Below are 25,684 nucleotides of genomic sequence, written 5' to 3'. Positions count from 1 at the left end.
CATTCTTTTGAGATTTAGTATTAATATCCCCTTAAACAATTAATTATATTAAAATGAGTTCAAAACATCTAGAGAAGCTGGCTTACTTCAAGTCATGAGTGATATAATGAGATAATTATAATGCACTTCTATTTTTACTTTGCCTTATGTCATAATAGTGTTACATGCAGGAAAAGGACAGATCATTACACGCCTAGCAACCTAGGATTAAATCACATTCCTGAACATACGGAGGCAGACTTCTTCTACAAAGTGTTGCTTTACATATGTCACAGCAGCCTTCTTCTGCTGAGCTGGGGTCAAATCCATACGTGTTGACTTTGCATATATGAATTTAAAGTAGGCTGAATATCCAGCTAGACGAGATAATCTCACTTCAGCCAAGGTGTCCTGACTAAGCCCCTTCTATTATATTGTCTTGCTTGTTTCCCTGGGGTCTGTGTGTTTTGTCTCTGTAATCCCTCAGTTATGATTCATTTTCTCCTTCTTGCGCAAGAAAACACGTTTATCTGGATGGTGACTTTGTATTGTCTTTGATTGCAGTAGGCACATCGGATAGAAAACTAGAAATCAGAAAGATCCCTCCAGAAAGGCCTGAAACTCTGCCACATAGGCCTGAGGAAAAAGGTGAGTACTTCAAAGAGTTCTGATTAATGACATTTTAGAATGGCTTAATATTGAAGATTGAATCTGAGCGATATGTGATCTGTGTAAAGGGATATTATACAGGGCCGATCCTAGGCAGGGTGCACAGGGTGCTTTGCACCTAGGCGCCTGAGGAGGTGGGGGCACCAAAGTGGCAGAGTTCCAGAGTTCTCCCCTCCCTCCTTCTCTCCATGTTTGTGTCCGTCCAGATCTAGTGTTCTAAGCATAGGTGTGTGTCCGTCCAGAACTGATGTGTCTCTGACCATCTCCTGTACTGTGTCTGATGTCTCTGATCATCTACTGTACTGTGTCTGCAGTCTCTGACCATCTCCTGTACTATGTCTGTAGTCTTTGACCATCTCCTTTACTATATCTGCAGTCTCTGACCATCTCCTGTATTGTGTCTGCAGTCTCTGACCATCTCCTGTACTATGTCTGTAGTCTCTGACCATCTCCTTTACTATATCTGCAGTCTCTGATCATCTCCTGTATTGTGTCTGCAGTCTCTGACCGTCTCCTGTATTATGTCTGCAGTCTCTGACCGTCTCCTGTACTATATCTGCAGTCTCTGACCATCTCTTGTATCATGTCTGTAGTATGTCTGGGGGCTCTTTCTAACAGACTCTCTAACAGAAGCCCTCTCTGTGTCTATCAAAGAGGTCACCCCTCCAGGTCCCAATAAAGTACCCTGCTTCTCTTCCTGTATTTTATTTATTGTTAAAAGATCATGTAAGGATCCCAGGGTAATGAAGACTTTGTGGAGGAGCATCTCTGTGGTTGAGTCTTTGCCATAAAAACATTTGTAAAGGGGAGGAGTTAGTAAAATGACCACGCCCATGTGGGGGCGGCAGAAATATTTCTGCACCCAGGCGCCTGTGACCCTAGGATCGGCCCTGATATTGTATACCTATCACCAAATTACCCAATGTAATCATGTTGTTCCATTGCACCCTCACCTTTCCCTTCTGCAAAATTGAACCATATACATTCTCAAGCTTGCCATAAACAGCAGGGATTTCCCCAATAATTGCAGGTCGGAAGGCGTGCCATTTGTCTGTAGCTGTAGCACTAACACCTGCTGCTATTTCTTTGTGATATGCAGGTGAAACTCATAAAATTTGAATATTGTGCAAAAGTTCATTTATTTCACTAATGCAACTTTAACCACTTAAGACCCGGACCTTTAAGCAGGTAAAGGACCTGGCCGTTTTTTGCGATTCGGCACTGCGTCGCTTTAACTGATAATTGCGCGGTCGTGCGAAGTGGCTCCCAAACAAAATTGGCGTCCTTTTTTTCCCACAAATAGAGCTTTCTTTTGGTGGTATTTGATCACCTCTGCGGTTTTTATTTTTTGCGCTATAAACAAAAATAGAGCGACAATTGTGAAAAAAATCCAATTTCTTTATCGTACATCACGGGACACAGAGCGGCATTCATTACTATATGGGTTATATGGAGTACCTTCAGGTGTAGACACTGGCAATCTCAAACAGGAAATGCCCCTCCCTATATAACCCCCTCCCATAGGAGGAGTACCTCAGTTTTTACGCCAGTGTCTTAGGTGTTAGTCATGGTTTAGCTTGCCTCCGCATCCTTGGGATTAGGTGAGCTACCGGTTCTGTCCAAAAAAGCCTCAGCGCTAAAGTGGTCAGTAACCGGACCCCAAACCCTTGGGGTATAGCCCATAATGCTTTTCTTTTTAGAGAGCTGGACCCTGGGCCCAGAACTTAGAAACCTTTGGGTACCTAAAGTTTTCTGTTGCCAGGGTGCTATATGGGCCCAGGACAGTGGATCCTTCATAGGAACCCAGGGCCTGAAGGTCTAGACATCCCCACGGAGATGGGGGAAGATTGGGCCTCTTGCTTGGCAAAGTCCTGCGGCATGGAGCAGGTAAGTGAGGGGAAAACTTGCGGAACTTGGTTCTTAGCAGGTTTTTTCTGGGGGGTCACAGGGGACATGCCTAAAGTTATGCACTGCATCTGGCAAACTAGTCACATATCATAAAGATAGGATGGCTCTCTATGTATTATTCCCCATAAGATGTGACCTCCCTTGTAGTGTTGGAAAAGCATTGAGTGGGGCCTGTGTTATATAAAAATATATGTGTGTGTCAGAGAGCTTTGCTTACCTGCAGGCCTCCAGGCGATGCTCCATTCAGTCTTCCTCCTCAGAGCCTGCAAGCAGGCAAAACGCTGACCTCCTCATGGTTCCAGGCTGCAGGCTGCAGTTTGCTGGAACAGAGAGGTCCCTTCCTCCCAAAATCCCCCCCCCCTCCCCCTGTCGGGAGGGGCATTTCCTGTTTGAGATTGCTGGGGGGGAAGGGCGGGTCAGTGGCTTAAAGGAAGGGGCGGCCCTTCCTTGTTTGTTTGTTCCATTCAATACTTTGGAACTGAGGAGAAAGACCAGAGCGGCAGCACGGGGCGCCGAGGACACACAGTGGCCAGAAAGGATATTGCAGTCTTCAGAGGACTGTTTTGTCAAGCCTAGAAATAGGCTGTTTCTTTTCCATCTCATAGTTTTTCTTTGCAATACTACTCAGGGGGACAGAATGTTTTTTCTTTCCTGGATTTGAAACAAAAACGAAAAAAAAAAAAAAAAAAGTCATCTAGGGGAGAGGAAGCATTTTTTTATCCCCCAAACAGGTGTTTGGACAATTAACTTTTATAGTTCCAAATACCAATAGGTAGCAGGTGTACCTCGGTATTGTACCATGGTATGCCGCTGTTTTCCCTACAGGGAGCCTTGGGGCCATCGGGATCTGGGGCTGGAGCTGACGCGGGTCAGTCCAACCCTAAGATGGTCACGGAGGAGGTATTACTCACCTCTTTAAAAGAGATGCAGAAAAGCATGGGAAAAATGATATCCGCAGCTATGCGGGGCAGTAAGCGGAATAGATCTCCGTCGCCCGAGCGCGGACCCTCAGAAGAGGAGGTCCTTTCCTCAGGGGAATTGGACGACCTCTTGGACACGGACCAAGTAGGTTCAGGGATCGAAGACCCGGATACAGAGGAGTCTGGGGCAGTCTCCCTGAGGGAGAGCTGGTGGATTCAAGGATTGTCGGACTTGGTCCATAGGACATTCAACTTGCCAGTACCAGATCTCCAGGTATCGACGGTTTCAGCTTTGGGCTCACTGAGGGCGCCTCAAAGCAATGCTGTGTTTCCGATCCATCCTCTATTAGAGGGAATTTTGTTCCAAGATTGGAACAAGCCAGATAAGATCTTCTTACCACCTAAAAGGTTCTCTGTCCTATATCCTATGGAAGAAAATTTTTCCAAAAGATGGGCTACTCCTGCAGTGGACACAGCCATCTCATGTGTTAACAGATCGTTAACATGCCCTGTAGAAAACATACAGGTGTTCAAGGATCCAGTTGATAAGCGCTTGGAAGCACTACTTAAGAACTCCTTCACTACTGCAGGGGCAGTAGTACAGCCAGCTGTGGCTGCGATTGGGGTCGCTCAAGCATTATCGGATCAATTTAAGCAGATGCTTAAACTTATTCCGGCCCAGCAGGCAGAAAATTTTTCGGATGTCCCTAAGGCCATATGTTTTACGGTAGACGCAATCAAGGATTCTATCCAGCAAGCGTCACGTTTATCGTTATCCCTTATCCATATGAGAAGACTCTTATGGTTAAAAAGCTGGGAGGCTGAGCCCCCATGCAAGAAGCTCCTGGTAGGGTTCCCCTTCCATGGAGGACGACTCTTCGGAGAAGACCTAGATAAATACATTCAGACCATTTCAAACGGCAAGAGTACTCTCTTGCCAACTAAGAAGAAGGTTCAGGGACCTGCGTTTAAACGACAGTATTCCCCTGGGCAGGGGCCCTCTAATGCCAAGCAGTATCGACGGCCTCCTGCAAAAGCAAACTTCGGCTTCAACAGCAGATCACAAGGACAGGCTGTTAGAGGCAAAAGGCAGTGGTTTCGCAAACCAGCAAAACCAGCCCCCAAGCCAACCTTATGAAGGGGCGCCCCCACCCACGAAGGTGGGGGGAAGGCTGCGACTCTTTTCAGAGATTTGGGAAGCCAGCATTCCCGACGAGTGGGTACGGTCTTCCGTGGCCACAGGCTACAAATTAGATTTCCTAAGGTTTCCTCCTCCTCATTTCCAGAAGTCGAGGATTCCAAACGATCCGGAAAAGGGAGCCGCATTAAGATCGGCATTAGATCATCTACTTTCCCAGGAAGTAATAGTAGAGGTACCAGTCCTGGAACAGGGGCTGGGTTTCTACTCCAACCTATTCATCATCCCAAAATCCAATGGAGATGTCAGGCCAATTTTGGACCTAAAGATGGTAAATGCATATCTAAAGATCCGCTCATTTCGGATGGAATCCGTGCGGTCAGCAGCTGCCACACTCCAGAAGGACGACTTCATGGCGTCCATAGACATAAAGGATGCCTACCTTCATGTTCCAATTTATCAGCCACATCAAAGATATCTACGCTTCATGGTGGCTTCGCGTCACTTCCAATTCGTGGCGCTTCCCTTCGGGTTGGCTACGGCCCCCCGGGTGTTCACGAAGGTCCTAGCTCCAATCCTAGCCAAACTAAGGATCCAAGGGGTCACGATCCTAGCATACCTGGACGACCTCCTAGTCATAGATCACTCGTCTCCCGGCTTGGAGCGAGCAGTGGCCCTCACGGTCCAATACCTCGAGAGGTTCGGCTGGGTCCTAAATTGAGAAAAGTCAGCTTTCCAGCCCACAAAGCAGTTGGAATATCTCGGCATGAGATTAGACACAGAACAACAAGGAGTGTTCCTACCTCTGAGGAAGGTAAAAGCCATCAAGGAATTAATCCTACTGGTTCTAAGCAAGAAAGAACCGACTATTCGCCTATGTATGAGGTTACTAGGCAAGATGGTGGCCACATTCGAGGCGGTACCATACGCCCAGAGCCACACTCGCATCCTACAGGCAGCCATCCTGTCAGCATGGAGCAGAAGGCCACAGGCCTTGGATATCCCGTTGCCGCTCTCATCAAGAGTCCGACAAAGTCTGTGTTGGTGGTTAGACCCTCAGAATCTACTGAAGGGGAGGTCTTTCAGCCCAGTGGCTTGGAAGATAGTGACCACAGACGCCAGCCTGACGGGCTGGGGAGCAATTTTGGATGGTTGCACTCGCCAAGGTACTTGGGCAAAGCCAGAGAAGCAGTTGCCCATCAACATCTTGGAGCTCAGAGCTGCTCGACTAGCCCTCAGGGCTTGGACGTCAAAATTGCAGGGGTTACCGGTGAGAATTCAATCAGACAATGCCACGGCCGTGGCACACATAAATCACCAAGGGGGAACCAGGAGTCAAGCCGCTCAGAGAGAGGTGAGCTTGATTCTTCTATGGGCAGAGGCTCATGTGCCCTGCATATCGGCAATATTCATTCCAGGAGTGGACAACTTTCAGGCGGACTTCTTAAGCCGCCAGACTCTATGGCCGGGGGAATGGTCTCTGCATCCACTAGTCTTTCAAGCACTCTGCCAAAGATGGGGAGTGCCGGACGTGGATATCATGGCATCGAGACTCAACAAGAAACTAGACAGGTTCATGTCCCGCTCAAGGGATCCGATGGCCTGCGGAACCGATGCGTTGGTTTGCCCTTGGCATCAGTTCAAACTTCTTTATGCGTTTCCCCGCTCCAGTTACTACCCCGCCTGCTGCGCAGGATCCGGGTGGAGCACATACCAGTCATCCTGGTAGCTCCAGCATGGCCCAGAAGGGCATGGTACTCACTAATCTTAAGGATGGTAGTGGGAGACCCTTGGACTCTTCCTCTACGGCCAGACCTGCTATCGCAAGGTCCGATCCTCCACCCTGCCTTACGGCATCTAAATTTGACGGCCTGGAAGCTGAATCCCTGATTCTCAGGGGTAGAGGTCTGTCTCAGAAAGTAATCTCTACCCTAATCAGAGCCAGGAAACCGGTCTCTAGGGTGATTTATTACAGGGTCTGGAAGGCCTATGTAGGCTGGTGTGAGTCCAAGCGATGGCTTTCTCGCAAATTTACCATCGATAGAGTATTAAGTTTTCTCCAGCTAGGAGTGGATAAAGGATTGGCATTAAGCACAATCAAAGGACAGATTTCTGCTCTGTCAGTGTGGTTTCAGCGGCCGCTGGCCACCCACTCGCTGGTTAAGACCTTCCTTCAAGGGGTCTTACGTATTAGACCTCCAGTTAAATCCCCGCTTTGTCCGTGGGATTTAAATCTTGTTCTGTCAAGTTTACAGAAACAACCGTTTGAGCCGTTGGCTGATATTCCTTTGGTTCTACTGACAAGGAAGTTAGTATTTTTGGTTGCCATAGTTTCCGCAAGAAGAGTTTCGGAGCTGGCAGCCTTATCCTGTAAGGAACCATATCTTGTTTTTCATAAGGACAGGGTCGTTCTCCGCCCTCATCCTTCCTTCCTTCCGAAGGTCATATCCAGTTTTCATTTGAACCAGGATTTGGTATTACCATCCTTCTTCCCTAAACCTACTTCCAGAAAGGAAGGGTTGCTGCATACCTTGGATATTGTCAGGGCTATGAAGGCCTATCTTAAAGCTACAAAGAAGATCCGGAAGACAGATGTGCTGTTCATTCTACCGGATGGGCCCAAGAAGGGGCAGGCAGCTGCAAAGTCCACCATTTCTAGGTGGATTAAGCAATTAATCACTCAGGCCTACGGCTTGAAAGGGTTGCCTCCTCCAGTATCATTAAAGGCTCATTCTACTAGAGCCATGGGCGCCTCCTGTGCAGCACACCACCAGATCTCTATGGCTCAAGTTTGCAAGGCGGCAACCTGGTCTTCTGTCCACACGTTTACAAAATTCTACAAGTTGGACGTAAGAAGGAATACTGATACTGCCTTCGGGCAGGCAGTGCTGCAGGCTGCAGTTTGAGACCCTCGGATTCCGGGGGCTCCTCTTGTTCGAGTTAAATTTAAAAATTTTATTTTTCTCAACTAAGTTGGATTTATTATGATTTGAGTATATCTCTAAATTAAATCCTTTTGTCTTGGAGATGTTCTCCCTCCCCTCATTGTAAGCATTGCTTTGGGACATCCCATATAGTAATGAATGCCGCTCTGTGTCCCGTGATGTACGATAAAGAAAAAGAGATTTTTAATACAGCTTACCTGTAAAATCTTTTTCTTGGAGTACATCACGGGACACAGAGCTCCCACCCCTCTTTTTTGAGGACCATTTTGGGAGGCATACTGCTTGCTACAAAACTGAGGTACTCCTCCTATGGGAGGGGGTTATATAGGGAGGGGCATTTCCTGTTTGAGATTGCCAGTGTCTACACCTGAAGGTACTCCATATAACCCATATAGTAATGAATGCCGCTCTGTGTCCCGTGATGTACTCCAAGAAAAAGATTTTACAGGTAAGCTGTATTAAAAATCTCTTTATTGTTTGCTTTTTACTATAATAAATATCCCCCAAAAATATATAAAACATTTTTTTTTTCTTCAGTTTAGGCCGATACGTATTCTTCTACCTATTTTTGGTAAAAAAAATTACAATAAGCATTTATCGATTGGTTTGCGCAAAATTTATAGAGTTTACAAAATAGGGGATAGTTTTATTGCATTTTTATTATCAGCGATTTTTTTCGTGACTGCGACATTATGGCGGACACATGAGAGAATTTTGACAAATTTTTGGGACCATTGTCATTTTCACAGCAAAAAATGCATTAAAAATGCATTGTTTACTGTTAAAATGACAATTGCAGTTTGGGAGTTAACCACTAGGGGGCGCTGAAGGGGTTAAGTGTGACCTCATATGTGTTTCTATCTGTAGGGGGCGGGGCTGGACGTGTGACGTCATTGATCGTGTTTCCCTGTATCAGGGAACACACGATCAATGACAGCGCCACAGTGAAGAACGGGGAAGCTGTGTTTACACACAGCTCTCCCTGTTCTTCAGCTCTGGGGACCGATCGCGGGACTCCAGCGGCGATCGGGTCCCGCGATCGCGGAGCTTCGGCTGGGCACTTAACCTCCCTGGCGGTAAACCCGAGCGTGACTCGGGGTTGGTTTTTAATGCTAAGATCGGTATCCCCGAGTCACGCTCGGGGTGGACGTGCAGCGGCGCGGCTTACCTTTCGCTGGATCCACAGGCAAGTTACTCACCTTGTCCCTGGATCCAGCGATGCCACCCCGCTGTGTGACCGAGCGGGACCTCCTCGCTCGATTCACAGTCTCCCCGTGTGCCGCCGATCTCCGTTCCCTGCGACGTTACGACGCACGGGAGCGGAGAACGGCGCCAAATTCAAAAAAGTAAACAAACACTTTACATACAGTATACTGTAATCTTATAGATTACAGTACTGTATGTAAAAAATACACACCCCCCTTGTCCCTAGTGGTCTGCCCAGTGCCCTACATGTACTTTTATAAAAATAAAAAATGTCATTTCTGCCTAAAAACTGTAGATTGTCCAAAAGTGTCCCTTTATGTCAAAAATGGTTTTAGATCAGCTAGAAAACAGCGATAATAAATTATAATCACTTGCAGAAATGTGCGATATCGATTTGTGGGGAAATTCGTCATAAAAATAAATAAATAATGACAGCGACAATTCTGCAACTGAGCACATTTCAGTGATTTTGAGTTGATTACATTATTGAATATTTTTTATTATAATTATATTATTATTTGTTATAATTATTTATAATTATTTATTATATTATAATTTATAATTTTGTTTTAAAAAAAAAATCATACCCGGGATGCCTACAAGACTCTTGTTTGGTCAGATTTAAGTGAGTTATTTCTAAAAATTACAGGCCTACAGTATAAAACGCCAAATTTCCTTGCAAAATAATTGTACCGCTTTTGGTACGTAATTCCAGACAGAATCGTACCGCCAGGGAGGTTAAAGAGGACGTACAGGTACGTGCTTGTACCCAGCCGTGCCATTCTGCTGACGTATATCTGCAGGAGACGGTCCTTAAGTGGTTAAAGGTGAAACTAATATATGAGATAGACTCATTACATGCAAAGCAAGATAGTTCAAGCCATGATTTGTCATAATTGTGGTGATTATGGCTTACAGCTCATGAAAACCCCAAATCCACAATCTCATAAAATTAGAATATTACATGCAATCAATAAAACAAGGATTGTACATATCAGACATAACAATATTGGACCTCTGAAAAGTAGAAGCATGCATATGTACTATGTAGGATCCGTCTGTGTGTGGTGGCTCTTGATGCACTGACTCCAGCCTCAGTCCACTCCTTGTGAAAGTCCTCAACAATTTTGAATGGCCTTTTCCTGACAATCCTCTCCAGGCTGCGGTCATCCCTGCTGCTTGTGCACCTTTTTCTTCCTCACTTTTCCCTTCCACATATCTTTCTATTAATGTGCTTTGATACAGCACTTTGGGAACATCCAACTTCTTTTGCAATTACCTTTTGAGGCTTTCCCTCTTTATGGAGGTTGTCAATGATGGTTTTCTGCACAACTGTCAGGTCAGCAGTCTTTCCCATGATTGTGATTCCTATTTTTATTATTATTAGAGTGGGTTACTTTGAGCCTAGAATATTGCACCTTTTCACAATATTCTAATTTTCGGAGATTGTGGATTTGGTGGTTTCATGAGCTGTAATCCATAATCATCACAATTATGGCAATTCACAGCCTGAACTATCTTGCTTTGCATGTAATGAGTCTATCTCGTATATTAGTTTCACCTTTTAAGTTGCATTAGTGAAATGAACTTTTGCACGATATTCAAATTTTTCGAGTTGCACCTGTACTTGCAGTTTAATACCTAGACCTTGCCATGGGAAGAAATTGGAAAATATCCATTAATAAGAGTGAGAGCTTCTGATGTTTGAAGCACAGATTAGAACCTTCAAGGAGTAATAGTCTTCATGACCTATAGAGCTAAGTGAAACTCCTGCGCTGTGTAGGATAAACGGGAAAGGGAAGGAGGTGATGGGAGGCCAAGGAGTGAATGTGGACACTGCAGCAAACAAAGAAAAAGTCTGTCCAATACAGACAGTGAATAATGATGAAAAAGGTGTAAGTGTCTGCGCTGTGAATTAAACAAGTGATTAGGTGGGCAAAGGGAAAGGAGGGGGGGAGGGAAAAGAGTGGGGTGATGTGACCCTGGGAAGTGGAAAACTATACAAACACAAATGGAAAAGGGACCTTGATGATGATCTATAGATGCAGTCCTGACTGGACTGTGTTAAAAGTCCATGGTGTAAATACTCCAGTGAAAAAACATATACATAATGGAAAAAAATGGAAGTATAAAACTAAAAATGAAGATAAAATGAGGTTTACTATAGTCCCGGATTAATCCAAGCAAACAAAAAAACAGGTTCCAGGTGAAGTTGATGAAGTAGGTGAATGGTTAAAAGTGAAAACAGAATCCAAATTCAAGTGGGTGGAAGTGTGCAGTCTAATCGAATCCACAAAGCATGCAGCCCACACCATAAGTGATCCTGTCAGCTTACCTCCCAGCTGTCACTTAAAGCCAAAAACAGTTACCAATACTCCAGATTCCTGTTAGGTGGGTGTCACTCTGTAGAATCTCGGTGGTTGGTCATACATAAAGGAAGAAAGAATATAAGGTGTAACCTGATCCTCCTGCCTCATGTAAGGAAAGGGTAATGCCAAGGTGGGTAAGTATACACTTACACTACTTACACAATGTGTAAGGAAAGGGTGCCTATCTCCACGAGCGCCGAGCTCGTCTCTTTAACTTCTCTCCGCCACAGCTCTAATCCCTCAGTATCCTCTGAGCCGATTGCTCGTAGTATGGTGGAAGAAACCGGGGAGGGAGAAGTGAGAGAGGGGGGGGCACATCGCGTAAAACGGTACAACAAAAGTTTAATGGAAACACAAAAGTAACGATAAAAAACTCACATGGAGCAGTGATGGAACGGTCGCAAATCCACGAGCGCCGCGCTCGTCTGCCGTCCGTCTGGTGCTGCTCCCGATTGGTGCTCTGGTGTCCCGACGCGTGTTCGTCACATCACGTGATCCCCTGATGAAGTCACGTGATGTGACGAACACGCGTCGGGACACCAGAGCACCAATCGGGAGCAGCACCAGACGGACGGCAGACGAGCGCGGCGCTCGTGGATTTGCGACCGTTCCATCACTGCTCCATGTGAGTTTTTTATCGTTACTTTTGTGTTTCCATTAAACTTTTGTTGTACCGTTTTACGCGATGTGCCCCCCCCCCTCTCTCACTTCTCCCTTCCCGGTTTCTTCCACCATACTACGAGCAATCGGCTCAGAGGATACTGAGGGATTAGAGCTGTGGCGGAGAGAAGTTAAAGAGACGAGCTCGGCGCTCGTGGAGATAGGCACCCTTTCCTTACACATTGTGTAAGTAGTGTAAGTGTATACTTACCCACCTTGGCATTACCCTTTCCTTACATGAGGCAGGAGGATCAGGTTACACCTTATATTCTTTCTTCCTTTATGTATGACCAACCACCGAGATTCTACAGAGTGACACCCACCTAACAGGAATCTGGAGTATTGGTAACTGTTTTTGGCTTTAAGTGACAGCTGGGAGGTAAGCTGACAGGATCACTTATGGTGTGGGCTGCATGCTTTGTGGATTCGATTAGACTGCACACTTCCACCCACTTGAATTTGGATTCTGTTTTCACTTTTAACCATTCACCTACTTCATCAACTTCACCTGGAACCTGTTTTTTTGTTTGCTTGGATTAATCCGGGACTATAGTAAACCTCATTTTATCTTCATTTTTAGTTTTATACTTCCATTTTTTTCCATTATGTATATGTTTTTTCACTGGAGTATTTACACCATGGACTTTTAACACAGTCCAGTCAGGACTGCATCTATAGATCATCATCAAGGTCCCTTTTCCATTTTTGTTTGTATAGTTTTCCACTTCCCAGGGTCACATCACCCCACTCTTTTCCCTCCCCCCCCTCCTTTCCCTTTGCCCACCTAATCACTTGTTTAATTCACAGCGCAGACACTTACACCTTTTTTAGTCTTCATGACCTGTTTTAACAGAATATAGTCAGTATTTAAAAACTCTATAACGGACAGAATCCAAATGCAGTTTTGTAAAAGCTACGTCTTTCTTGGGGGAAAAAAATACGTATGAGCTACCTAGCAGTACATGTGTATGTAGAAGAATTTAAGACCTTGGTAGCTGTATGTGTCTATTCCTCCTCATCAAGTCAGAGCTATTAATCATGCGAGTGGGTCTCACACAGTGGGACTCCTACTGATCCTAAAGCAGCCAATAATTCTGTCTGTCGGAGATATGCTAATTTGCATTTGTGGAGCTCCTATCCTTAGAAACTGAAACAGAATTTTATTTAGATTAGAGACCCAGGCAATTCTGCCAAAAGCATAGACACGTTCCTGTTTAGTCTGGTGTGCAGTCAAACTAATGACTGTTTGTCTGGTTGCCATAAGTTGCAGCACTATTATTCTCACATTATCATATAAAGCCCTACTGTGATATAATTTATATATAGGTTACTTTATGCAATGCTTGGAAACCGTTTGCAGACTGCAAGAGGGTAGCTCCTTACACCCCACTTGAACAGAATTGAGATTAAATGCTGTAAGGCCCGCGTTTCAGAACTGCTCATAAAAGTCTATGGTAATGCAGAGGCAGCTTAAAGCAGGTCAGCTGTAGGTCAAATGCACATGTAATGAATTTGGAAAGATTACAGGAGTGGCTCAAACTGATGTCAAAATCATGGTTCATTTGCCCTTCTGTCAACATGGACGCTAAAAGAATTGGACAACACACATGTAGAAGCACCCCTTAGTAAGCCTAGGGCACAGAATACACTATTGGGTGCCTATTGTTTTTTTCAGAAATAATCTGTTTTTTATTTAGGGATAGTGATCATATGAAGCCATTTACAGTTTTTTGGCTCCTTTTTACATCAAAATGATAATAGAACTTACCCAAATGGCCCTGATCAAAAGTTTACATACCCTGAAAGGTTTGGCCTTGGTACAAACACAATGTGACACACGCAGGTTAAAATGGCAATTAAAGGTTAATTTCCCACATCTGTCCTTTTTTAAATTGCAATTAGTGTTTGTGTATAGATAGTCAATGAGTTTGTTGGCTCTCACGTGGATGCACTGAGCAGGCTATCTATATATATAAAACTCAACGTGTGTGTGTGTGTATGTATGTATGTTCCAGCATCACGTCCAAACGGCTAAAGATATTAACATGAAACTTGGCACACATGTTACTTATATGTCAGCAACAAACATAGGATAGGTGGTTTAACCCTTACCCACCCCCATTTGCTATGGTCGGGGTTTTTCTTTAAAGTCCCATTCAACTCTATGGGAAATGCATGTTACTTCATAACTTCCAAACGGCTGTAGATATTTCGATAACACTTGGTCACTTGTTACTTATATGTCCACTTAAACTATAGGATAGTTCATTTATCCCTTAACTACCCCCATTTGTGAGGGTCGGGGTTTTTGTTTAAAGTCCCATGCAAATCAATGGGAAATGTATGTTCCCACATAACTTCTGTACGCCTGGAGATATTTCAATAATACCTGGTACACATATTACTTATATGCCAAATAAAAATATATGACAGTTAAATTAACCCTTACCTACACCCTTATATAAAAGATGGGTATATTTATATTACTATGATTTTCCTCCCCAAAAGGTTAAGATAGGAAGACCGGGCAACGCCGGGTATTCAGCTAGTATTGACATAAAGAAGAAATGGTTGCACATCGGTAGATTCCAAATGCTGTTTAATGGTCTCCAAAATGACACCAGGAGACACCAAGCAAGGTCTTTTGACACGTTTCACACAGTATAATTGTGCTTAATCATGATTAAGGAGATCAGCTAACAGTAGTTGGATCTGTATGTGCGTTATAATTAATCGAAAAAAAATCGATTAATCAAACACAAAAATTTTAATCAGTAACAGCCCTAATATATATATATATATATATATATATATATATATATATATATATATATATGCTGTATACTGAAATATACAATACATGCACACCTATATACAGTATATGTATTTTTTAATTTGTGTATGAAGGTGCCTATAAAGCCCTGTACACGCGGTCGAACCTTTGTCCGACCAAATTCACATTGGAGTTTACGACGGAATTCCATCGGAGGAAAAGAGAACATGTTCTCTATGTAAACTCCGATGGAATTACTTTGATGGGGCATACACACGTCTGTCTGACTTTTTCCATCAGAAATTCCGATCGTGTGTACGGGGCATTACAGAGCCTAAGATCTGTAAAATCTTCGGAATTCAAGGAGACATCAGTAACACAGGAAATGTGGTTAAAAGTGTGAGGTAGGACACTATAGTAATAAGAAAAATATTTTTGTACTGTCCACCATAACTGGGAGAGAAATTTCATCAGGGAGAATAAAAAAGATTCTAAGCTTTACTGCACTCTTATCTAATATGTAGCCCCCATGCATGCAGACCTTAGCATATGTTGCATGTTTCCCTATGCCTGACTATGTCTGACTAGGCTTGACATGCACAATTGTTTGTAATTTTCCTTGCTCTATGACCTACACTCCAAGAAATACATGACCTACTTTTTTGAGCACGATCAAGCATTTTCTGACTTGTAGGGCCAGATTCTCGTAGAATCCGCAGCGGCGTAGCGTAAGCCATTTACACTACGCCGCCGCAACTTACTGGAGCAAGTGCCGTATTTTCAAAGCACTTGCTCCGTAATTTGCGGCGGCATAGTGTAAATGGCCCCGCGTAATTCAAAGGGGGCGGCTTGTATTTAAATTAAGCGCGCCGATCGAACTGCGCATGCGCCGGCTGTAAAAATAGCCCAGTGCGCATGCTCCAACTCACGTCGGAAAACGTCAATGAAGCCGACGTGAGCATCATTTACGCAAATCCCTATTCGCGAACGACTTAGGAAAATGACGTAAACGACGGAAAAAGACGACGCTGTCCGAGGCCATACATAACATGGCATATGACGGACCTTCGTAAACGTACCCCTCATATAGCAGGGGTAAGTTTACGCTTACGGAAATGACGTAAACGACGACGAGGCGGTGCAAAAACATTCGGGAATTGGCGTATCAGGCTCATTTGCATAGTCAAATGAGAAAACGACGTAAACGCCACCTAGCGGCCGGCGTAACATTACATTTAATATCCGACGGTGTAAGATTATTACGCCAGTCGGATCTTAGCGTAAATCTGGGGTATCATGTTTTCTGGATAGAAAACAATTATACGCCGGCGGGAAATTCGAATTACGCCGGTGTATCTGTAGATACACAGCGTAATTCTTTTGAGAATCTGGCCCGTAGACTTCAATGGGGAGCAACTTGCTCTCTTGACATGTGCATTTTTGGGGATCTTTGTATCTGATGAACTCTTCACCTCCAGAACTGCTGTCTTGCCCAGCCCTGCAAACAGACACTCTTTTGTACAAAGCTTGTAAAACGCTTAAAAAAATTCTAAATCATCAAATATAAGCTTTGTTTGTGAGTTAAAAGAAATGTTTGGCTACAATGCTGCTTCCAAAAATGTTCTTTGATTGTTAATTGTATTTATTTATTTATTTGATTTGGTTTATTACAGATTGTGATATTACTGATAATGCAGATTTGAAATATTTTTTAAGTGGAGAGTCCCATTATCAGGGTCAGAGATAAGAGCTCCTGTATAGTCTTACCATTTCAGGAGATAGTTCTGGATACTGATACCATTCATCAGGTAGAACATTGGTAGATGACAACACATATGACACTGGATCAGCATTCTTTCTTATTGGACTGTGCCCTAAAACACATGATACACATTAAAATGTCTCTTTTTTTTTTATCTTACTTAGACCAAAACAACAGCTTCACTGAATATTTATGAATCTTTTTATTCAGTAATAAGCTATATTCAATACTTTTCGGTACCCATATAGCCGAATGATTCAGTTCAGTTCACACAAATCTTGTGGTACGAACTGTTCTGTCCATATTTTGCTGTTATTATCAGTTTTATACTATCTTTTGGACAGAAATCACTTTCAAGGTTAAATAAAAAGATGTGATTTTCTTTTGCAGAGCGGCCAGAGAGAGATCACAAAGTGGATGCCTCTCTGAAGCACTCAGTGCCTGCTATACCTCCAAAGAAACCTCGTCCTCCAAAAACCACCTCTACAACGAAATCAGGCACACTGCCACCAAGAAGACCTGAGAGACCAGCAGGACCTGTAACACACACAAGGTAAAGCTATAATACAAGGACCCCTATTTTATCTGCTTGAATAGATCTGTGGCTCAGAACCATTAAGAAAACCTGTCAGAACCATAGACCAATGCAAAAAAATCTGACTGGATTTATAATCCTCCCTTGCGCTATGCAAAATGAAAGAAAACGTTTTTCCTGTAGTTCCTACTTTAATAATCACCCATTGCATTTCATAATTCAATGAAGGTGCATATCACTGATGCCAGACAAGTACTGTGGGAAGCAGTAGATGGGGGAAGCGGACCTAATTGCTGACTTTTTGAACAGGCTGTATTTGCATGTGGAATTGCAGAGTGCACAGGGTAATGTGGAGCAGAGATTAAAATACATAGCTTACATAGCAAAGAGTGTAATTACTCATACATATAATATAGAAAATTTATAAAGAAGATAAAGATTATGTCTTTACTGGTTTTCACAAACCTCTGCCACACTCCATAGACAGGAAGAGTACTCTGCTACTTCCTGGTTCAGCTTCATGACTTCCTGGGTCACCTCCTTGCTTTCTGTGATGATAATGCTGATTTGTTATCCAGTTAGCATGCTGGAGTCGGATCAAATTGAGGTTTTTCATCTGACTGTGCTGGGTGGCCAAGGTATGTGATACATATGACTGTCTGGACAGAATTACAAATCCTTTCACAGGCAATACAGTTCACAGATACAATATGTATTTTAACTGTTTGCCAGCAATCCAGCTTTTCTGGTACAATATTTTTTTTTAAATATAAAAAGAATACAAATGCAACATTTCCACGCCATACCCATACCATGAGTAGGCATAAAGCAAAACAACATGAACAACTACATGTATGGAATGTGTTTTAAAGGATATACGGTCGATCAACAGGGACCCTCCGACCAAGGCCAGGGGGTTAACACAAGGTGCCTGAGCCTAAGGGCACAGGGGCTGAGGTGTGAAGAAAACCACAAACATTTATGAAAATAAATCTTAGACTGGCTATATAATGAAGACAAGGGGTAAAAAAAAAAGGGGGGATGGGAGAAAATGAGGGGGGGGGGGGGGTCCAAGGAATAGGGGAAGAAAAGAAAGATGAAAAAGAAGATGATAGAAGAGGAGGAGAAAGAAAGAGGCAGAAGGAGGAAGGTCCCTCAGGCTGGGAGATAAGTGGGGTCAATTAGACAGACCTAGGCTGGTTGGATGTAGAGTAGGAAGAGTGTACGACCACCACAGGGCCCACACCTTGATAAATTTAGTGCAAGAGTCATGGAGGAAACTACTCATCTTCTCATTGATCATGGCGGTTGTCCAGATGCTCCTCACCTTCGCAAACAAAATGGACGTTTTTTTCCAGACCCTGGCTATTGAGTGTTTAGTGATTATAAATAGAGAGCTGGCCAGCTTCTGATGGTATGAGAAAGAGACCTGGGATCAGGCAGTGGAGCAGTGCTAACTTGGCGCCTTTGCGAATAGATACATAGATACATGGAAGAGGGTGAACAACAAATCAGAGACCCTTAACCAGAATCCCACCAGACGGGGCAAGACCACCAGATATGAAGTTTGTCTCCTTGTTGGCTGCATCCCCGAAAACATCTATTATTGTTGGATGGGTTCGCTTTGACCCAATACCAGCGGAAGGAGCACCTTATAGGCTGACTCCAGAGTGGTCGTATTAAAGGAGCACTTTGCAATACTGGCTGCAGTCCAGCTTTTAATCAGATTCATCCAATGGAAGGGGGAGGAAGGACTGCTCAGGTAAAATAAGGTGTTTTTTACATCTTAAAGTGGTATTAAACTTAAAAACAAAAATGTATTATATTGCAGCTTGCCAATTATTAGATGTGGTGGCTGCATTGGCTTTCTTTTTTAGGCTTTCTGTCTTTTTATTTTCACCTAGTGATCTGGCCAGTGAGTCTATTATTTTTCAACAGAACATGCTCTCCTGCAAATATATCAGTTACCACTACTTACGATGACCAACTTTTATTATTTTATGTAATATCTTTCTCCCAAAAAAAATAAAAATGTTGCTGTAAGTGCTTATGTAATTAAAATGTGTTAGTATATCTAATTCTGTTTGTACATCTTATGCCCCGTACACACGATTGAATTTCCTTTCTGAATAAACTCAGATTTTTCTGACAGAATTCCGCTCAAGCTGTCTTGCATACACACGGACAAACCAAATTCCAACCGTCGAAAACACGGTGACGTACAACACTACGACGAGCCTAGAATAATGAAGTTCAATGCTTCCGAGCATGCGTCGAATTGTTTCTGAGCATGCATGTTTTTTTCTCTGTCGGGATTCCATCCAGACGAACGGAATTTCCAAAAAAAAATGTTTCCGTTGGAAATGTTCTCTTTCCAAGTCCGTCGGAAAAAGTCTGATGGGGCATACACACGGTCGGAGTATCCGATGGAAAAATTCCATCTGACTTTTTCCATCGGAAATTCTGACCGTGCATAAGGCAGCCCATAGATCAGTCAGTTTTATTTTTGTTGTTAAACCAGCGGGTTAACCAAAAAAATTAAAACTGACTCGATTCCCCCATCCACAATGAGTGTATGGATGGGGGAAACCTCTCCACTGAGTCTTTGTATTCTGATAGTAGGTAAATTTTCCCACCATCAGAATACTCTCAGTGGGAAAAACCCTCCCTGCTCGTACATGGATTGAAATTTAGCCAGTGCCTGCTGAATTGGCCCAATTTCAATCCATGTATGGCTGGCAAAACACTCCCCTCCCCCTAGACTGACAATATATTTATATAGCACCGACAATTTACAGAGAGCTTTACCTATGTACTTTATACGGTATATTGTACATTCACATCAGTCCTGTCCTTAAGAAGCTTACAATCTAAGGTCCCTATGGCTCGGTTTCCACTATTGTGACTTGTCATGCGACTTGGGACTGCAAAGTCGCATGACAAGTCATACCCCATGATTTCCAATGAGTACTGTTCATATCTGTGTGACTTCAAGCCGCAGCGACTTCATAGTAGTCCCTGCACTACTTTGGTCCCACTTTGATGCGACTTCCATAGACCTCAAGAATACACAGGCATTGCTTCAAGTCACATCAAAATCATGGCAAAATTGTGCGACTTTGGGATTTTGGGATTGCAATAGTGGAAACCTAGCCTAACTCACATTCACACATACACATACTGGGGCCAATTTAGACAGGAGCTGATTAACCTATCAGCATGTCTTTTGAGTGTGAAAGAAAACCCACGCAGGCACAGAGAGACCATACAAACTCCAGTCAGGTAGGGCCATGGTTGGGATTTAAGCCGACAACCCAAGTGCCACCAGGCAGAAGTGCCAGCCACTGTGCTGGGCACTCCACAGGCTTCTCCCAGTTTCTATAATAACTGCAAACCTAAATGTCGTAAAGGTGACTCCTTTGGTAGTTATGTAATCTGAGTATGATGTACTAGCAGCGGAGTTATATTTATCTTTGGAGCTTGCTGTGCTTGGGACAGTGAAAAAGCTGTGTTGTAGAATGGCAGTAATTCACAGAAATGAATTTGCAAGTGCTCCTAATTTCTCTAGTCATAAACGAACCATTAAAGTCTGCGCTCATCGAACTTTTATACAAACCATCGTTCATATGTAAGATTGTTCTTTTAATAGTTACATTCTATGCTGATTGCTCAAGTGATGGTGCCAAATAATGCTGAACTGATGCTTTCTGGTGCAGTAAACATGCATCTATATACTGGGTTATTAAAAAAATATTGCATTGTGTGCATTTGTTGCTATCTTCAGTTGTTAAAAAGATTGCTAAATTAAAACAGATGGCATTTCAGCTTTAAAGGGTTACTATAGGAAATAACATGTTTTCTTTAAAAAAACAAACATGGTATACTTACCTCCACTGTGCAGTTAGTTTTGCACAGAGTGGCCCTGATCCACGTCTTCTGGGGTTCCCTCGGCAGCTGTCTCTGGTCCTCCCCGCAAGAACTCACCACAGTCATGCGAGAGAGCTCGCATGGTGATGAGTCCTTGCGGGCGCACTCCCGTGATACAGCGAGCGGCTCACTGTATCACTCGGCCCCGCCCCTCGGCGCGCCGCGTCACTGGATGCGATTGACAGCAGCGCCAGCCAATGGCTGCGCTGCTCTCAATCCATCCGCTCTAGCCAATCAGCGGCCAGGCTGAGCGGCGAAGAGGATCTCAGGACCGAGCGCCGGACTTTCGAGAGGTCAGGTAAGTAAAACGGGGGCTGGGGGGGGGCTGGCATCATCAGATGTTTTTTCATCTTAGTGCATAGATTGCATTAAAGGAGTTCTCCAAGCTAAAACTTTTAACCCCCGCTGTGCCCGGGCTGTAAAACTATACAAAATAAACTTTCACTTACCTGCCTACGATCCCCCGTTGTTCCGATATCGCCGTCCCGTTCTCCGGTCCCGGTCTGTTCCACTTCCTGCGGGTCGGTGACTCACAGTGCGCTCAGCCTATCAGCGGCCGCGACGGGACATTGCTGCGGCGGCTGATAGGCTGAGCGCACTGTGAGTCACCGACCCGCAGGAAGTGGAACAGACCGGGACCGGAGAACGGGACGGCGATATCGGAACAACGGGGGATCGTAGGCAGGTAAGTGAAAGTTTATTTTGTATAGTTTTACAGCCCGGGCACAGGGGGTTAAAAGTTTTAGCTTGGAGAACTCCTTTAAGGTGAACTTTTTCTTTTCTTTACAACTCCTTTAAGTAAAACTTTGGCATCACATTAAAAAATCCCAAAACAGCACTTAATTACAGTTTTCTCTTAGCCCCCCTACAAAGTCCCACAAATAGTTGCTGATCCTGTCAGTGAGGTGGGCATTTGGGTCGTGTGACTGCTGTGATTGGCAGCCACATGATCATAGTTGCATAGTTAGTCAGATTAAAAAAAAACACAAGTCCATCTAGTTTAACCAAAAAAAAAACATACAATCCCATATACACAATCCTTCACCCATAGTTGATCCAGAGGATGGCGAAAAACCCTAGCAAAGTATGCTACAATTTGCTACAGCAGGGGAAAAAAATCCTTCCTCATCCCACAAGAGGCAATCAGCTTTTCCCTTATATTATGTACATTTAGGAAAGAATACAGGCCTTTTTGAAAGCAATCTACTGAGCTGGCCAGAACAACCTCTGGAGGGGAATCTATTCCACATTTTCACAGCTCTTATGCTTTTTTTTTAATGTCATTAAAAAACGATTGTGTGTGGGCTCCAGAGCATTTTTCACGATCTTAAAAATGGCCATTAAAATTTCGAACATGCTCTATTTTTTTTACAACGTTTTTAACGTTGACGTTTTTAAGATTGTAAAAAAAGGTTGTGTGTAGGCTTTAACGACGTGAAAAAAACGTGCATGCTCAGAAGCAAGTTATGAGACAGGAGCGCTCGTTCTGGTAAAACTAGCCTTCGTAATGGAGTAAGCATCACGCAGTAACAGACTGAAAAGCGCAAATCGTCTTTTACTAACACGAAATCAGCAAAAGCAGCCCCAAGGGTGGCGCCATCCGAATGGAACTTCCCCTTTATAGTGCCGTCGTACGTGTTGTACGTCACCACGCTTTGCTAGAGCATTTTTTTTCACGATCGTGTGTAGGCAAGGCCATTTTAATGATCGGTTGAAAAAAAATTGTTTTTTTCTAGACCCTTAAAAACTTCATTTTATAGAACCCGAAAAACGGTCGTGTGTACGCGGCATAACTGTGAAGAAACCTTTCCTTATTTGGAGATTAAATCTTTTTTCCTCTAAACTTAAAGAGTGCCCCCTTGTCCTCTGTGATGACATTAAAGTGAATAACTCAACACCAAGTTCACTATATGGACCCATTATATATTTGTACATGATGATCATACCCCCCCTTAATCTCCTCTTCTTAAGAGAGAATAATTTCAGTTCCTCTAATCTTTCCTCATAGCTGAGCTCCTCCATGCCTCTTATCAGTTTTGTTGCCCTTCTCTGCACTTTCTCCAGTTCCCCGATATCCTTTTTGAGAACTGGTGCCCAAAACTGAACTGCATATTTCAGATGAGGTCTTACTAATGACTTGTACAGGGGCAAAATTATATCTCTTTCTCTCTGGAATCCTTACCTCTCTTGATACAAGAAAGGACTTTGCTCGCTTTGGAAACTGCAGCTTGGCATTGCATGCCATTATTGAGCTTATGATCTACCAAAACCCCCAGATCCTTCTCTACTACGGATTCCCCCAGTTGTACTCCTCCTAGCATGTATGATGCATGCATATTCTTAGCCCCCAAGTGCATAACTTTACATTTATCAACATTAAACCTTATCTGCCACATAGTTGCCCAATTAGACAGAGCATTGAGGTCGGCTTGTAAATGGAGACATCCTGTAAGGACATTGTTCCACTGCATAGCTTGGTGTCATCTGCAAAGACAGACATGGTGCTTTTAATCCCAGACCCAATATCATTTATAACGATATTAAAAAGGGTCCCAGCACTGAACCTTGTGGTACACCACTGATCACCTTAGACCAGTGGTCTCCAAACTGCGGCCCCAGGGCCGAATGCGGCCCTTTGCATGCCTTTATCCGGCCCTTGGGAATTCCTCCTACAGATATGAAGCGCTATTCCTCCCAATGATATGGGCGATGGGGCACTATTCCTCCCACTGACCTCAATGATCGGACACTATTCCTCCCACTGATTACAATGATGGGGTACTATCTCTCCCACTGACACCAATGATGGGACACTATTCCTCCCACTGATTCCAATGATGGGGTACTATCTCTCTCCCACTGACACCAATGATGGGACACTATTCCTCCCACTGATACCAATGCTTTATCCACCTTTATTCTCTCTAAATATTTATGGACCATATCACTTTTGAGCCATTGTGGATCATTTGGGGCTGTGCCAATACCACCCTATTATGGACATGAGCTCCCATATGCTCCTTTATATACACAGAGCTGAAGAAAGTATTTAATACATTTGCCTTCTCTTTGTCCCCAGTCACTTACTCTAGATTATTTTGTAAGGGGCCTACATGCTCAGACCTGGCCTTTTTACCAATAATATATTTGAAGATTTTTGGGGGTTTGTCCTATCTTTTGCAATCTGCTGTTGAATTTTTGAATCCTTGATTTCCTTTTTCATATTCTGCTATATTCTTTGTAGTATTTAAATGATGATCGTGTTCCTTAATTTTTTTTTTTTTTTTAAGTTATTTTCTTATTTTTTATAGCCATTTTAACTTTGGTTGTGAGCAACATAGGTTTTATTTTTAGCCTTTTAAACGCATTGCCCATGGAAATATACTTTGCAGTGAGTTTGCATACAGTCTTTTTGAAGAATTCCCATTTCTGTTCTGTGTCCATTGATGCCAATACTCCCTCCCAGTTTAAGTCTTGGAGAGCAGCCCTCATCCTTAGAAAATCTGCTCTCTTTTTATCTTACCTATGTGTTTGTTGCTTACAGCTAACATCAAATTAAATCATGTTCTGGTCACCACTACCCAGATGTTTTTTTTTATATGAATATTGGTAATAAGCTTTGCATTGTTTGGAATTAACAGGTCCAGCAATCAGAGCCTCAATAAACTGGACCATAAAATTGTCTTGTAAAAGGTTATGCAAGTATGCATCAGAAGCTTTCTGGTCCCCACAATTGACTTAGCTGGGAGCGTGCGCAGGGCTCGCAGTCTCAGCAGAGACAACTGTTTACATAAGGCTGCATATATGCCTCTCGGCGTTAAAGCCCACCCACCGAGAGGCCACATTTATGCGCCACGTCGGCGGGAAGTGGTTAAATGGTCGGGCCGTGATGACATCATTCTCACTTATGCGCCTAGGAGTCACTATTGCGCCATAGCAGTCTCTGCATTCACGGCACACTCCTGAAGAGTGTGAGCCTGGAAAGGAAGACAAGACAAAGATGGAAGCACCAAGAGCAGTGACAGCTCAGCACTGTCATAATGTGCTATTATGTGGTGCATACTAGCACAAGTAGGTCACTGACAGTTTGCCAGTGGCTACAGGTATGTGTAGCTGTACGTACAGTTAGTGATTACCTGTGGTGACCTTTCTAATTGATGGCTGTTCAAACCGTGAAAGGCCCCCAGTGACCTGTTATAGTAAATGGCCGCACCTAACCACTCAATGCTGCAGCAGGAATCAGAAGATCCCTGCTGCTACAAATTCGCACTGGCCTAAATCGCTGGTGTGATTGTAGCCTTATATATGTATTGGGATGTATTGTTTTTAAAGATTCAGCAGACCATAGAAGTGCAACTTCAGAAACACCAGTAAAGGATAACATTTTTAAAATGTCAGCAAGAAAGATTATTTAAATCAATCTGATTTCTTTCATGTGTTTATCTAAAGTAAATTTAAAAGATTAGACATCCCCTCTAATTTACCTTGATTTTAAAAACACAATAAACCAAAGCAGTGGTGGCTGGGGCGGGTGGCAAACCAATGCCCAATACCCCTGCCCCCCCCCCTCCCACGCGCGCTGGTGACCGATGAGAAGGTGGCGATCAAAGGCCTCCTTACCTTAGGAGGCAGATGACAAGGAACTGGGGTAGGGCTGCTGTACCTCGCTCTAGCTACTCCTCACTCCGGGGCCGTTGCTTCTCCTCCCGGTCGAACAGGAAGTTGGTCCTGAAACCCAATTGGTCAGGAGCCCACCCTTTTTTGAAGCAAATCAGGCAAAAAACCCTACTAAAATCCATGCGTCCGGGGCCCTGCATGTGAAATAGGGGCCGGACACATGGATTAGGGTGCCCCTTATGGACGGGCCACCACTGAACCAAAAGATAAAATTAG

General features: G+C 43.6%; 1 protein-coding gene across 1 annotated transcript in view; it reads left to right on the top strand.

Moving 5' to 3' along the window:
• SH3KBP1 (SH3 domain containing kinase binding protein 1) overlaps window positions 1-25,684 on the top strand; it is a 513,710-nt gene that overhangs the window by 437,699 nt on the left and 50,327 nt on the right. Inside the window, 2 exon segments of the mRNA XM_040338226.1 lie at window positions 544-627; window positions 16,720-16,882. Of these exon segments, the coding sequence (XP_040194160.1) occupies window positions 544-627; window positions 16,720-16,882 (247 nt within the window).

The sequence above is a fragment of the Rana temporaria genome, chromosome 2 (assembly GCF_905171775.1).
Source record: "Rana temporaria chromosome 2, aRanTem1.1, whole genome shotgun sequence".
In the NCBI taxonomy this organism is placed as follows: domain Eukaryota; kingdom Metazoa; phylum Chordata; class Amphibia; order Anura; family Ranidae; genus Rana; species Rana temporaria.
This window is presented reverse-complemented; position numbering and strand designations above follow the sequence as displayed.